At 36.7% G+C, this 14,884-nt stretch overlaps 1 protein-coding gene across 6 annotated transcripts in view; it reads left to right on the top strand.

Moving 5' to 3' along the window:
- The window catches only part of diaph2 (diaphanous-related formin 2), a 185,830-nt gene that overhangs the window by 145,549 nt on the left and 25,397 nt on the right, over window positions 1-14,884 (top strand). For all 6 annotated transcript variants that reach the window (XM_027135703.2, XM_027135707.2, XM_027135706.2 and 3 more), the window contains 3 exons: window positions 2,980-3,104; window positions 10,312-10,476; window positions 13,321-13,456. In XM_027135703.2, the coding sequence (XP_026991504.1) occupies window positions 2,980-3,104; window positions 10,312-10,476; window positions 13,321-13,456 (426 nt within the window). The remainder of the gene's footprint in view (window positions 1-2,979; window positions 3,105-10,311; window positions 10,477-13,320; window positions 13,457-14,884) is intronic.

Genomic DNA, 14,884 nt, shown 5'->3' with positions numbered 1-14,884 from the left:
CTCACTATACCCCCTTTCATCTGTAGTATATTAGTATCATTAGTATAGAGGCTATTCTGCCTCTATACTAATGACTGCACTTCAAGTGACCCAACTGTTAAACTCCTGAAATTTGAAATTTGATACTACGCTCATCAGTCTCACCCAAGATGGCGATGCATACCAGCATGAGGTGAAGCGGCTGGTGTTATGGTGCAGTCAAAACAGCCTAGAGCAAAACACCCACAAAACTGTGGAGATGATAGTGGATTTTAGGAAAGACCCCTCAACAGTACTCCCCCTCACAATATCCAACAGCCCTGGGTCATCTGTGGAGACCTGGGTTTCTGCTCACACCCATTTCAGGTCTTGGGAAACATAAACTCCATCATCAAAAAGGACCAGCAGAGAATGTACTTTCTACGTCAATTAAGGAAGTATGGTCTGACACAGGAGCTGCCTAATCCATCACCATCTGGTTTGGAGCAGCAAAAAAATGACAGGAACAGACTGCAACACACAGTAAAAACAGCAGAAAAAATAATTGGTGCTTCCCTGCCCATGCCCACTTTTCAGGGCTTGTACCAAACAAGAACCAGAAACCGCACAGGAAAAATCACTACTGACCCTTCACACCCTGGACACAACCTCTTTCAGCTCCTCTCTTCTGGCAGGTGCTACAGAACTTTGTTTTCCAAAATTGCCAGACACAGGAACACTTTCTTTCCCCAGGCAATTACTCTGATTAACAACTCACCATAATTATATTATGTATTAAAATTCATATCTACAAGTACTGCATTATCAGAACTGTCAGTCATCACATCATGACTTTTGAGAGTCACAAACAGCTGGAACCAAATTTCTTGTGCATCAATTAAGTTAAATATTTAAATATTTGTGGTATATCACTGTTATTATTATTATTATTATTATTATTATTATTATTATTATTATTATTATTATTATTATTATTATTATTGAGTTTTACTGATTAAACAATTTAAAAATAGTTACTTTGTATCTCAAACTACCATATCCAATGCAATGCAATGCAATAGCAGGTCCAATGCTTTTATAGCCAATTGGCATCTCTAAATTTTCTGTAGTGTGTGAATGTGTGTGCAACTGTGTTTGTGATTGCAAAAATGACAAAAAATTTATGCGAGAATACAGTATTTCTTAGACTGAGTATTTTGTTATTTACTTTTGCATATATTCTATTATATACTGTCGATGCCATCTCATGTTGTAATGAAGTAAAGAAGTATTTATTAGTATAGCGCTTTTTACAATTGACATTGTCTCAAAGCAGCTTTACAGAACATAAACATAGAACAAAAGGTTATTCTAAAGAATAATATAAAGATTAATGTAATACAAAATTTAAGATTAATATTAGATATATTTAAATGTGTTTGTATTTATCCCCAATGAGCAAGTCAGAGGTGATTCAGGCAGCAGTGGCAAGGAAAAAAATCCCTTGAATGTTAAATGAAGTGGAACCAGACTCAAAGGGGAACCCATCCCCATATGGGTGACACTGGAGAGTGTAATTATAAATATACAGTCCAACAAATCTTGTATTGATGAGGATATTGTTGTCCTCAAAGACCACATAGTGTTGGCATCTCCTCTTTAGTATAGCAGAGTCCAGCTGGAGCTGGTAAATCTCTAGATGCCTCAGGATCCTCACAGAGTCGGCCAAAATCTTCATGGCATGGAAAAGACAATTAGAGCTGGTATGCTCTGGTTCTGGATGCCTCGGGATGTTTAGAAAGAGAGAAGCAGTGGAGAGGCATTAATGTAGCTGCTGTTCACAATATTAGCAAGCACTAGATGATAATGTGCATTTGGTCAAATGTATTAGAGCACAAGATTATTGGAAGTATTATGTGTATGCCTGACTAAATAGATAAAAATAGATTAAAAGTTCTGTCTTATCAATGTTTAACAACAGAAAATTACAGGTCATCCAATCTTTTATCTCTTTAACACGCTCAGTTAATAAATGAAAGGTGTGAAATAGGTCTGTAATTTGATACAGTAGTTCTTTAGGTTTAAATTAGGTTTCTTAATGTGGGGCCTAATAACTGCAAACCTGAAGGATTTAGGGACATAACCTAAAGACAGCAAGATGATGCTGATGATGATGCTTAAGAAGATGCTTACCAGCTTTATGTAACACTTCTTTTAGTAATTTAGTTACAATGGGATCTAGTAAACAAGTTGTTGATCTAGCTATAGTAATAAGCTTGTCTAACTCTTCCTGTCCTGTAGTTGTAAAGCACTGTAGTTGTGAGTTTAGAGTTTTAGGTGAGACTGGTTCACGAGATGCTCTCATGGGTTGAACATCAACTATTTTGTTCCTTATACTTTTGATTTTATCAGCGAAGAATCTCATTAAGTCCTCACTACTGAACTGCGATGGAATAGAGTGTTCAGATATCTGTTTTTTTGTTTTGGTTATTTTCTATAAGTTTGCTTATAATAAGCTTGGCCCTAGCATCTGTCTATAGCTGGACATACTATCTTACGGAATTCTAAAAACCTCTAATTTAGTTTTTCTCCACTTTCGCTCGAGGTTAAGGGTTAGACTTATTTAGACTCATTGAATGTTAGATTTTGTACATGTTTTTTTAATAGATATAGATAAAAAAAAGAAAGCAGATGACTAAAGGGTTTACTTACAGGTCCATTTTTGCACTAGAGCATTAGTTACTTAGCCAGATGACAATTGAATGCTATGCAGACAAATGTACTAAAGTCCCATTTTACATATTGGATATTAAGATACAGTAAGTACTTCATTTATTTGTAGTAAAGCAGCATATTCTGAGATGTTTAGAAAGCATAAGCTAAACTGAAGTACTTATCCTAATACCCAATACGTATGTTGGTATTGTTGATAATTGATGCAGCGATGTGCATTTATCATTAGTTAATTATGTATCACAGAATATCCCCCTGAATACTAGCTCATATTCTTCTCTTTTTCAGTGTCAGCTCAGATCCTCAAAGCTACATTGGACTCAATGGAACGTCAGATCCAGAGGTTGGAAAATGACATCCAGAACTTTCCCAAGACAGATGACAAACAGGATAAGTTTGTGGAAAAAATGTCAATATCCTTATCATGCTTTCTTTTTCTTTATACAGAACAAGTAAATTCTAGTGCCATATGTAATTAGCATTATAGATTGAATTGCCCACATTCCCTTCCAGTGTTGGAAATTAGCAATTCAGACTGAGCTGTTTTTTTTTTTTTTACCAATATATGTAGAAGAATAATTATATAGATTTAAGTGCCAACAGCTCAGAGCAGTAGATTTATAAAATTTAATTCTTCCAGAGCTAATCAATTATTCTCATCCAACAACAAGTTGAACTTAGTGTGTTTTTTTAATGAATAAAAGTGTTTCTCAGACCATGACCTGAACAACTTCTCAATTTAAACTTCTTTTAGATCTTTAGAAGGGTTTCAAGCTTTGTATTTTATTTTGTACATGGATGGATGGATGGATGGATGGATTTGCATTTTCTTTGAATAGGAATCCCTTGCTGCACCATTTCTGAAATGAGTTCCCTGGTTGTGCTGATTTTCTGTGATGCCTTGGCAGACTAAGATATGGATAGTGGATGCACCTGATGAGTCACATGGTGGTTTGTAGTTCTGCAAAGGCTGGTGTCAGAGCCTTTGCATGAACCAGTATTGATGCAGATGAACTGGTGTCTTGACTTGACACTGCTTGACTCTCGTTTAATCAACTTGTGCATTGGTGTCAGAGTTTTAATCTTTTCAGTTAAGTCCAACCCCAAAATATTTCCGCCAGTCAAACATTGTTTAGGGCAGGGTATAAGGTAAATTCTCCAGCTATTGCATTAATTAACATGCTAGTCTCTGGGTTGTGTGCTATTCCAATTTCTCACAAGTTAAAGTTAGAACGTGGGCATGAATTTTGCCACATGTATGTAATAATATCTTAATTTAATATTATCTTATTTTTAAACTTAGAAACGCCATCAGAAAGAAAGCCCCGCACTTCTTAAATTTCTGCAAAGCATGTAGTAGCTCGGTGGTTAAGGTGTTGGGCTACTGATTGGAAGGTCATGGGTTTGAGCCCCAGGTCCACCAAGCTGCCACTGCTGGGCCCCTGAGCAAGGCCCTTAACCCTCAGTTGCTCAGTTGTAATTCACTCTGGATAAGGGTGTCTGCTAAATGCCGTAAATGTAATGTAAATGTGTTGATAGACAACCTGAGATTCTTCACTATGGTCATATATCATCAGAGAATTTGATGTGGAATGAGCTTTCATTGCTGCACAGTAGTGAGTCAGCAGAGTAAACAGCAGTGTACTAAACACAAAGCCCAAAGTCACGTTTCCATGAAAAGAAATACTCAGCAGTCTCTAATTTCCCAGGAGTCGGATATGGAAGAGACACCCATGCACAGTTATACTGTGTCTAGACTTCACAGCTGTTTTGAGGATGTTAAAAGCCAACTAAGCCCGAGAAATTAACTTGCTTTTGGCATCTTGACCTGTTTCATCCAATCTGTCACTAAAAGGAGCACAGAGAGTACAGAGAGATATAGCCGTGCATGTTGATTGGATGAGTTGCCAAATTTAGGGAGGTTTAAAGTTTGACATTCTACCCTTATGCATCAATCATATTTTTTTTAGTGCCCAGGCATGGTCTGTGAGTTCAAAGAGTCTGAGGACAGTTCCATTTGTAGTTTCTGAAAGGAACATGAGGGCATTTTTGTCAGAGGAAAAAATCTTTCTGTTTCACAGGTCTGATCTGAAAATGGTACCAAAATAGAAATTGACCATATATTTGGAAATAGAATATAATCTTACTGTAACACATTCTGAAGATTTAGAAAAGAGAAAACAGGCTTGGAACAATTATTTTGATTCTTTTCACTTTTACTTTTCGGCCCGCACATTACAGTATGTGTATATGTATGTATGTTTGTGTTTATATAAATAGTACTATGGGAAGAATTTCTTATTTTACGAGGGGCTCAGACGTAACTGGTATTATCTGTTTAAAGAATTATGTAAGTAAGGTACGTAGTCACAAATTGATAATTTTGAAGGAGAACATGGTCAAATTAAATAGGGAAGTGAAAATTCTAAGAGCTGATCAGAAATAGTAATATTCTGCAAGATCACATTTTTTGGTTTTAAATGAATAGTCTGAATTTTCTGTTTGATATTTTCATTTTTTCTATAGAAATGATTCATTCATTCATTAAATTTATTGCTGCTACCTGTAGATGGTATGTGGTTTTCTGCAGTCCTTTTACTCGTATTTAATTTTGATACAGTATTAAATAAATGTCTAGTATTATTTTTCGTTACTGTACTTAAGTAAATTTTTCTGGTATCAATACTTTACTCCACTATTTATTTTTCGGACAACTTTTTACTTTTACTCATTACATTTTTACACAAATATCTGTACTTTTTACTTCTTACATTTTCAAAACGGACTCGTTACTTTTAGTATTATTTCTTCTCATTGAGCGCTGTTTCCAGCCTATTATCATATCATTGTGCGGCTTTTTTACCATGTGACTTGTGTACTAAGGATAGCGGAGCTAACAATGAGCAGCACAAGGAATAGCTAATGTTAATTCAGAGCGATTCACCAATGTTAAAATAACTAACAACGAGGACATTCCTTAACACCCATGGCCATATATGAGGGAGATGTTTGAAATAATCGATAATCAAAAAGGATTCCTGGCGAATGCGTTGCAAATTGTGTCAACCAGGGGCGGTTCTAGACCTTTTTTAGGGTGGCTTCAGCCCCCCTGTCTGTAATCTCAGCCACCCTAAAACTATAAGTATAATTTTTACTTTCATAAATAAACAATAAACATTACGTTAAAATGCAGGACATGTTGTCGATGGGGGAAAAATTATTTATTAATTTATTTACTTTTTTTTTACTTTGCTTTTACACACGTGTGTTGTAGTCTTTCAAAAGTGCGTCATCAGCTGTCTGCTTCATTTGAACAGAAAAGCACTGGTACGCGCAGCGTGCATGCGCAGTCAGAGCTGGAGGCGTTTATATACTGTATAACGTTAATCGGCGGAAAGACGCAAAGATGGCAACCAAAAGCAGTGAAATTTCACTATTCTTATTACCAGAGTTGTCATATAATATATAATATAGAACTCTTCTTGTTTTAAATTCTCACTGAGGACTAAGCCCCCCTAAAGATGAAATCCTAGAACCGCCCCTGGTGTCAACCCAAAAAACACGAAGTGCTTAATTTAATTAACATTAATTTTGTCATTTGTAAAACATCACAATAATTTTGAGTTGTTTTCAAGGACAGAGCTGGAATCTTCCTACAGTTTGGGATATGGCCTTGGTGATACACTTGGTATACATTATATTTCCAAAAGTATTGGGTCACCTGACCTTTCCTGCTATATGTGGTTGTTTTCTGATCTCATCCCTACTGAACACCTTTGGGTTGAATGTGAACGCTGACGCCACCCTACCTCACCTACATCAGTGCCTTCCATTCGTAACAATCTCGTGGTTGATGAACACAAATATCCATCAGCACACTCCAAAATTATATATACATACACACACACACACACACACACACACACACACACACACACACAGTGTCATGCTGGTAACTTGACGTCATGTTTTATATATATATATATATATATATATATATATATATATATATATATATATAACATGACGTCCAGTTACCAGCATGACACTAAACAGGTAGTAGTAATGGCGACTTTTTACTTAAGTACATGTCAGAGCCCATACTTCTTTAACTTGATTAAAAGAGTGTAGTCACTACTTCTAATTTTACTGGAGTCTTTTAAAAATGAGTATCTGTACACTCTACTTGAGTAATGGATGTGTGTACTTTTGCCACCTCTGGATTTTTGCACGGTGCCTGGTTTATCATCAAGAATAACTGTGACTCCTTCCCTGCCTGTTAGACATTGTATGTATATAACCAGGCAGATAAGATTCATTTAATGCTACATACTATTTTGGGTTAAAATTTCTTTTAAACCTAGAACACTAAACTCTTGATCAGTAATAATAGATCAAAGCGTTTTTTTTTAACATAATAGTTTGTCACAATGCACAAAGCTGATGTCTGTATGAAACACAGCAGACATAACTAATCCTTTTCTGATAAAACCAATCCTTTTCCTTCAAGAGCATATTGGCATCTTTTAAGCACATTGCCAATAATTGAAAAACTTCTTGCCCTCCTCATCTTCACCAATTGTGCATTTCCCAATGCCCCACATTGGATCAGCATATGATGGATGGTGATCCATTTTTATCTCCTAAACAACAAAGGCCTGACGTGTACTTCCTTGTGTATTCATTGACATGCAGTATTATTTTGCTAAATAGGGGAAGACATTCAATTCAATTCAAGTTTATTTGTATAGTGCTTTTTACAATTGACATTGTCTCAAAGCAGCTTTACAGAACATAAACATAGAACAAAAGGTTATTATAAAGAATAATATAAAGATTAATAGAATACAAAATTCAAGATTAATATTAGATAGATTTAGATCACAATGTGTATGTATTTATCCCCAATGAGCAAGTCTGAGAAGACTCAGGCAGCAGTGGCAAGGAAAAATTCCCTTAGATGATGAAGGAAGAAACCTTGAGAGGAACCAGACTCAAAGGGGGGAACCCATCCTCATATGGTGACACTGGAGGGTGTGATTATACAAATACAGTCAAACAGATGTTGTATAGATGCAAAAGATCACATGGAGTTCACATCTTTTTAGTATAGCAGAGTCTAAGTGTAGCTGGTAGATCTCTAGATGCCTCAGGATCCGCTGGGTCGGCCTCATCTCAGTGGTCCAAAATCTTCATCGCACAGAAGACGATCAGAGCTGGTACAATTTCTGGATGCCTCGGGATGGGTAGAAAGAGAGAAGCAGTGGAGAGGGATTAACATATCTGCTGTTCATAATATTTGCAGAAAGAAATTAGTTTTTAATCTACATTTAAACTGGGAAAGTGTGTCTGAGCCCCGAACACTATCAGGAAGACTATTCCAAAGTTTGGAAGCTAAATATGAAAACGTTCTACCAGCCTTAGTAGACTTAGATATTCTGGGAACTACAGTACCAGAAGTCCTGAGTTTTGTGATCTCAGAGAGCGTGAAGGATTGTTACATTTTACAAGACTTGGGATACATGGGAGCTAAACCATTAAGAGCCTTGTACATGCTGTGTGTCAGAATTGCCCAGCTTTCATGCCACAACAGGCCTGGTGGGTGCAAAGGATTCTATATTTGTAGAGAAAGAGGGAGTTGAAGCTGACATCAGAGGTGAAAACAGTGGTTTCATTATTACATTTTTATATTCTGTTGGTTGTTTATAGATCCAATGTGGCCTGTATGGTTCAAAGTTCATTTGTCATTAATCCAAGTCATTGAACCATTATTTGAGTTACAGGGGTGTTGCAGCTGCCTGAACCAAGCCAGACCTTGGATTGACTCTCACTGATGAAGACTAATAGTTGATCTCTTTCATCTATTTGTTATTCAGGTGTAGATCAAAGAGTAGGAAAAATGCCAGTGTTCCTGTAGCTTGTCCATTTTCAGTAGCAATCAATTTCAAATAAATTCATTTTATAATATTATCTGTGTAACAGCTTTTTTGTGTCAGCATGCATTTGTCAATACAGACCCTCAGAGAACTGCCAAAAGGCAAACACAAATGTATAGTACTGAACAGGGTGTTTTCTGTTTCAGTTAAGAATGCATTTTAAGATTTCCTTCAAATCAGAGCAAGGAGTTAGGGATATGGCATCTTTGTCTGTGTAGCACCAGTACTACAGGCTATAAAATTGCACAACTTAAATGTGGCAAAAAAAGAAAGAGTGGGAGCTGTGCACAGTGTTTAATGATCTTTTAAATATGTTGTGATCAGGCAGCAAACTGTTCATTTTTCTTGTCAATCCATTTAATCTTTCATGCTGTTTCTTTCTGCCTGCTATCTGGAAATTGGAATCTTACATAATATCACAAACACAAGTGTGTGGTTATACTCGCAGGTTATAATAAATTTTACTTGCAGGTGTTGTGTAATATGTCTAGCTATAAGCCACAGGCAGAAAATTGGAATTTTACATGGTCAACTCAGAGAAGTAAAGTGATATAAACTCAAATATAACAGTGTGGTTTTACTAAATATAAAGATCTCTTGGAATGCAGCTGGTTCATAGAAATAAGTCAATTGGACTTATCTGTATTTAAAGGAAAATGATTGAAGGTACAATTTTATACAAGCTTTGTGTGGATGTCTCTATCAAAAGTGCAACATGGAGGTGTGGAGAGCTCTTGGTGAAGTGCAGGAAAGTTTAAGCAGGCAGTGATGAACATCAGGCCCAGGAGCATATTGAGAGGCTCAGTTGGTTTGGAGAGTGTCCTCCTTGTAGTTCTTGGCAGAATCTTGAATGCGAAGGAAACATAAATTTTAGCAGAAGAGGCTCATTCTGTTCACTGTTGACTCCTGGAAGGTGAGGAGTTGCTGCTGTGGTGCTGATTTTCCCATTGGATTTTGGTGCACTTTTACCACCCATCTTGCAGCTACACTCACTCTTTTATTGTCTGTGTGCTGTGGTGTGAATGCTGACATCACACTAGACAAGTGGATTTTGCAAGCAATAGATTCTGTGCAAATTATAGGTCAATGTAATTTTTGAGCTCATTCTAGAATTAACAAAAATTCCTTCTTGCAAAACCCTTTAAATGTTAAATGATGAGGAGCCTAGCACAAAACCAACCATTGCAACAGCAGTTTAACGTTGGTGCTATAGTCTTCATGTGATTCCATCATGTGACAGAGAGATCAAATGGTCACACTGGGATCTCAGAATACTTGGTGCACATGACTAGCAGTGTAACGATAAGTGAGAGAGAGAAATAAAAAAAATATTAGGTATACTTGTAAACTGTAATGAAAGAACTTACATTACATTCTCGGTTAAATTGCAGGCCATGCCCACAGACATGTAGACACACTGCATTTCAATGAATGAGAAACAATTAGTGCAATTATCACTGATGCTGTATTATCTTGTTTTGATACTATACATTTGAGAAGCTCCAGACATATTCTGTTAAAATGTAGGAACTTCTGTGGGAACATGAAAGGAATCTAAAACATTGCTGTATTTTTCTAATGTGTATACAGCATTAGGCTTACTGTACATATATGCAACAAGTAAGTTGTCCTTGTTCTGTGGATTCTGTTGCTCTTTATTTTTCATTAACTCTATTTCCCTTACGGTTTCTCCAAATATTCACGAGAGCAATATGAAAAGCTCTCCACCATGCACAAGAACATGCAAAAGCTCTATGAAAGCCTGGGAAGCTACTTTGCATTTGACCCACACTCCATTAGCATTGAAGACTTTTTTGGGGACCTGAGTAACTTCCGCACCCACTTTATGGTGAGTTTTGTCTCTTCTTCTTCTTCTTCCTCATCCTCTTCCTCTTCTTCTTCTTCTTCTTCTTCTTCTTCTATCGGTCTATCTGTCATACATGCATTTTTCTACGATCATCCTAATTATCCTATTTTTCTTTTTTATGCCTTTTAAATTTTGAATAACCTACAGGTTTTTGCTCTGTTGTTCATTCATTTGTTCATTCATTCATCTTCCATGATTTATTTCCTGATTTCCTGAGTGGTCAAGATGGATCCAAAGATAATCCCAGGATTATCGTGGAAAGATTTAGCTGAGCGTTGGTGCTTTTTACACACCATGTGCCTCGGCACTCACTGACCCCACTCTGCAATGTTACATGCCTTATGACTCTGCTGTAGTCCTTAAACATTTGCACTTTCCAATAATATTTACAGTTGACCATTGAATATCTAGCAGGGCTCTAGTATCCTATCACAGTACCACATTTGAATTTGCTAAGCTTTCAGACCCACTACATTTTTTAACAAATGTTTGTAAATGTGAACTCGATTTTACACACCTATGACAATGGAAGACATGAATTCAATTATTTAAAGGTGTGTTTAATACTTTTGCTCACATTGTGTATTAAATTGCCATTATATACAGTGAACTCTATTGATTGTTAATATTACCAGACCTAGCAGCCATTATGCATTGTGGGCAGGAGCTCTGCAAAAAATAACACATTGATAAATAATAGCAATGTTTAATAGAAAGTCATTAAATATGCATCTATGCTCACCTGCTTAAAAATAAGAAATTTTGGTAATGTGTACATTAGACAAAACTACATATTTCTAAAAGCATTGTATGGCAAAATGTGATATGAGGTTTATTTGATTGTTTGTTTGCATGTTTCTGTTTTTTTTTTGTTTTGTTTTGTTTTGGTTTGTTTAACACTAATCACCTAACTGCATGTTTTTAGACAATGGAAAGAAATTGCAAAACCCATGAAAAAATGGAGAGAACATGTGAAACTCTACGCAGACAGTAACCCAAGCTCAGATCAAGAGCTATGAGACAGCCATTTTATCCACTATACCACTTCGCTGTGTGCTTTAAAGAATTAAGTTTTGGTGTGGAAGGAGGCGGTAACTCTGGTTTGTGCTAATAATATTATGGTTCTTTCATCTGGCATATGAATTTCTGGCATAGGCGTGGGTTGAGGATGTCAGGTGCAGGAAATCAGCATGTAAACTGAAGACCCCTGTAAAATATGGTTGAAGCGAAGCTTCACTATAGCAATGTAGCGATAAGGGAGAAGAACTTGGTGTAATAATATTAAGAAGCAGTTGATTATCACTAGTCTGGTGGTGTGATTTTGGTATTCAACCAGGTCAGTGATGAAAAGGATGGCATTTGATGGCCAAGTGTGCCCAGGAACAGTGTGGTGTTTGGAGTTTGTTGGCTGACAATTGTCAAGGTAACTCCTGTTGGGCACAGGCAGTACAGGATGTCATGGCAAGTAGCACACCTGCAAGTATGTTTGACCACCATTAACTTTTAACTGTAGGTGGTAGGTGTAGGAGGTGTGGGCCTCAGTGTGGAGCTTGGGTCTCAGTGGTTTCAGGACAAAAAGCTTGATAAGAGGGCATGAACTGGCAACTTGCTTCCAAGGGCTGTAAAAGATGTCCTGGTCCAGTTTCCAGTACATGGTGCCCACATTTCAGGAAGTGGGAAGAATGAGATTCTCAGTGAGTTTTCTGTGGTTGGTTTTTATAGGTTCATGAAAGAACATTCATCTTTGTGTTCTTGGAGACAGGTTGATAAGACCTGGTAAACTGGAACTGGTCAAAAAGACTCTGTGAATGGGTAGTCCAAGAGGATGATCCCTTCCCCCATGTTAGAGGCATGAAGGGCTTCAAAGAGTCCTTTTTGAGCATGGGAGGATTGGAATTCATTGCCTGTTGTTTTGCCATGGATGGATGAAATATCACATAGTCCCAGCTAACAGTTCAATGGTACAATCATAGAGATAAACTGGCAGCAGCTCACTGCCTGGGCTTGGCTTTGCTGAAGACGTCCTGCAAGTCCAGGTATTTGGGAGAAATCATGACAGGTTTGTGTCATCTGGACTCTAGTGAAAACTTGGGGTGTCCTTAAGATAATCGTGTTTATTGGCCTAGGAAATTTGGGGATTGTATAGCTACAGCTATGGAAAGCCCATGATCACAGGATGCTTGGATGTGAAGGTGAGAAGAAGCATATTTAGTTCCTGGTTGACTTTGCCAAATCAAAGTTTATAAGCACCGAGTATAAGATTTGCTCCATGAACCGTAGGGGTAGACAGTGATACTCACACACTGATTGTACAGTATCAAAGCATGACGTTGTTGCACACTTACATGAAGGAGTTTCTCTGTCTTCCTCTTCAAATTACTACTGTTTTTGGTGTGTACATTTTGGTGCATGCCTTATAAGCTTTGGGCCCTTCTCTCTTTTTTATTCCTGTGTTAGTCCTGTTCCTTTTCCTTATCTAGTCTGGAATGACATTTAAGGTATTTTATTTAATGTGGGTCTTATACTCATTAATTTATTTTCTCTACTACAATAACTTTTAGCACTTATAAAGCTATAGCTATACAAGACTACAAATTGCATTGCCATTGTGTTTTCAATACACTGTATTTGTTTTTTTTTATCATTTGATTATTATTTTGATAAATGATAATATATAGTAAGTTTGGTATTTGTCTATGCAAAAAAACACTATCAATTGTGCTGGGGCACCTCGAAACAACTGTTTTCATCTCTTATTTCTTTTATATTATTTATTCTTTTTCCCCTACAAAGTTTCAGTATAACTTCATTTTTCCCTGCCTCCAGGAAGCTGTGAAGGAGAACTATAAAAAGAGGGAGATGGAGGAGAAGATAAAGCGAGCCAGGGTGGCAAAGGAGAAAGCTGAACGAGAAAAGCAAGAACAGCAGCAGAAAAAAAAGCAGCTAATTGACATAAACAAAGGTACAGTGCTTGTGCCCAAGTCTGACTGGCTGCATCAAAGAATAATATTTTATATTTTCCTGAGCACTGTACAAACAATCACACACAATTTCTCTCTACTTTAGTCCACTAAATGCACTGACAATTCTTTTTTGTTTATAAGTCTTATGGATGATGACATTAAGACAGCTACAGGTATGTCAGAGGTAGATGCACAAATATAGTAAATAATGATAGAGCTCCCTAAAGACATCAAATTCACCAGTAATATTACAGTATTTTGCATTACATCTATATTACATTCATCTGTTTGATTCATTCTTAAATCAAGTCACAAACATAATGCATATACACTAACCGGCACCATTAATAAAATCCTGCACATTCGTGCAGGTTTCACCTATTGACGTGATGCCAGTGCAATGCAAAAAATTATGCAGATACCATTCAAGAGTTTCATTTTATATTCACAACAAACATCAAAATTGACTTTGACTGTGGCATAATTATTGTATTAAATAATTAAATTATTTGATTATATTTGATAAAATTATTGATTTACATTTACCTTTATGGCATTTGCCAGACACCTTTATCCATACATACAAAGGGTTTAGAAGTGTATATCAATAAATAAATGAGTAAACACTGCATGAGTATAATGCCCTGTTGGGAGAAAACATAGAACTTTTTTAAATATATATAAGGAAATAGGAATTGTTGATGGGAGAGTTTAGAGAAAAATGGACTAGTGATTTAGAGAAAAATAGACTTAGGATTTCAGCTGACAGGAAGTGTCTGGTAACACAAATACTGTAATCACTCTTCACAAACGTACATCCAAAAGTGTGGCATCAGGATAGTTCAGGCAAGTCCGGAATGAAGAAGCAGTCACACTGGTAACCCAGAACACTGGAAGCTCAGGAGTGGTATGTATAGCTCAAGAGAGATATGGAGAGAGTGAAAGAAAGATAGAGAGGGAACGAAAGAAAAATAATAGGTACACTTATAATCATGTAATGGTTAAAGACAGATGTAGACTATGTGCAAAGTGCATGCCGGGACTCCAGCATGACTAGCTATGACAACATCACTAAAGAGGAGAGCCAGAAGGTAAAATAGACATGTGGGCTTCCTGGGACATCAAGCATGCAACAGCAAAAACAGCATGAAACAGCACTTAGTCAGCAAAACTGAGAGATGTTTACATGATAAAAACTATAGAAAACAAATGTGTTTTCAGCCAGAACTTAAACAATGAGACTGTGTCTGAGTCATGAACACTAATTGGAAGGCTTTAGGGTTTGTATGAAAAAGCTCTGTCCCTGCTCTATTCTTTACTATTTGAGATGCTACAGTACTAAATAGCCTTTATCATTTGATGAAAGTATATATGTCAGATCATAAAAAAATATTTCAGATGTCAGTGAGCCCAAGAACGTCTAGTGC

The sequence above is a fragment of the Tachysurus fulvidraco genome, chromosome 17, assembly GCF_022655615.1.
Source record: "Tachysurus fulvidraco isolate hzauxx_2018 chromosome 17, HZAU_PFXX_2.0, whole genome shotgun sequence".
Lineage (NCBI taxonomy): Eukaryota > Metazoa > Chordata > Actinopteri > Siluriformes > Bagridae > Tachysurus > Tachysurus fulvidraco.
The sequence above is the reverse complement of the archived record's forward strand: the minus strand, read 5'-3'. Positions and strand labels throughout refer to the sequence as shown.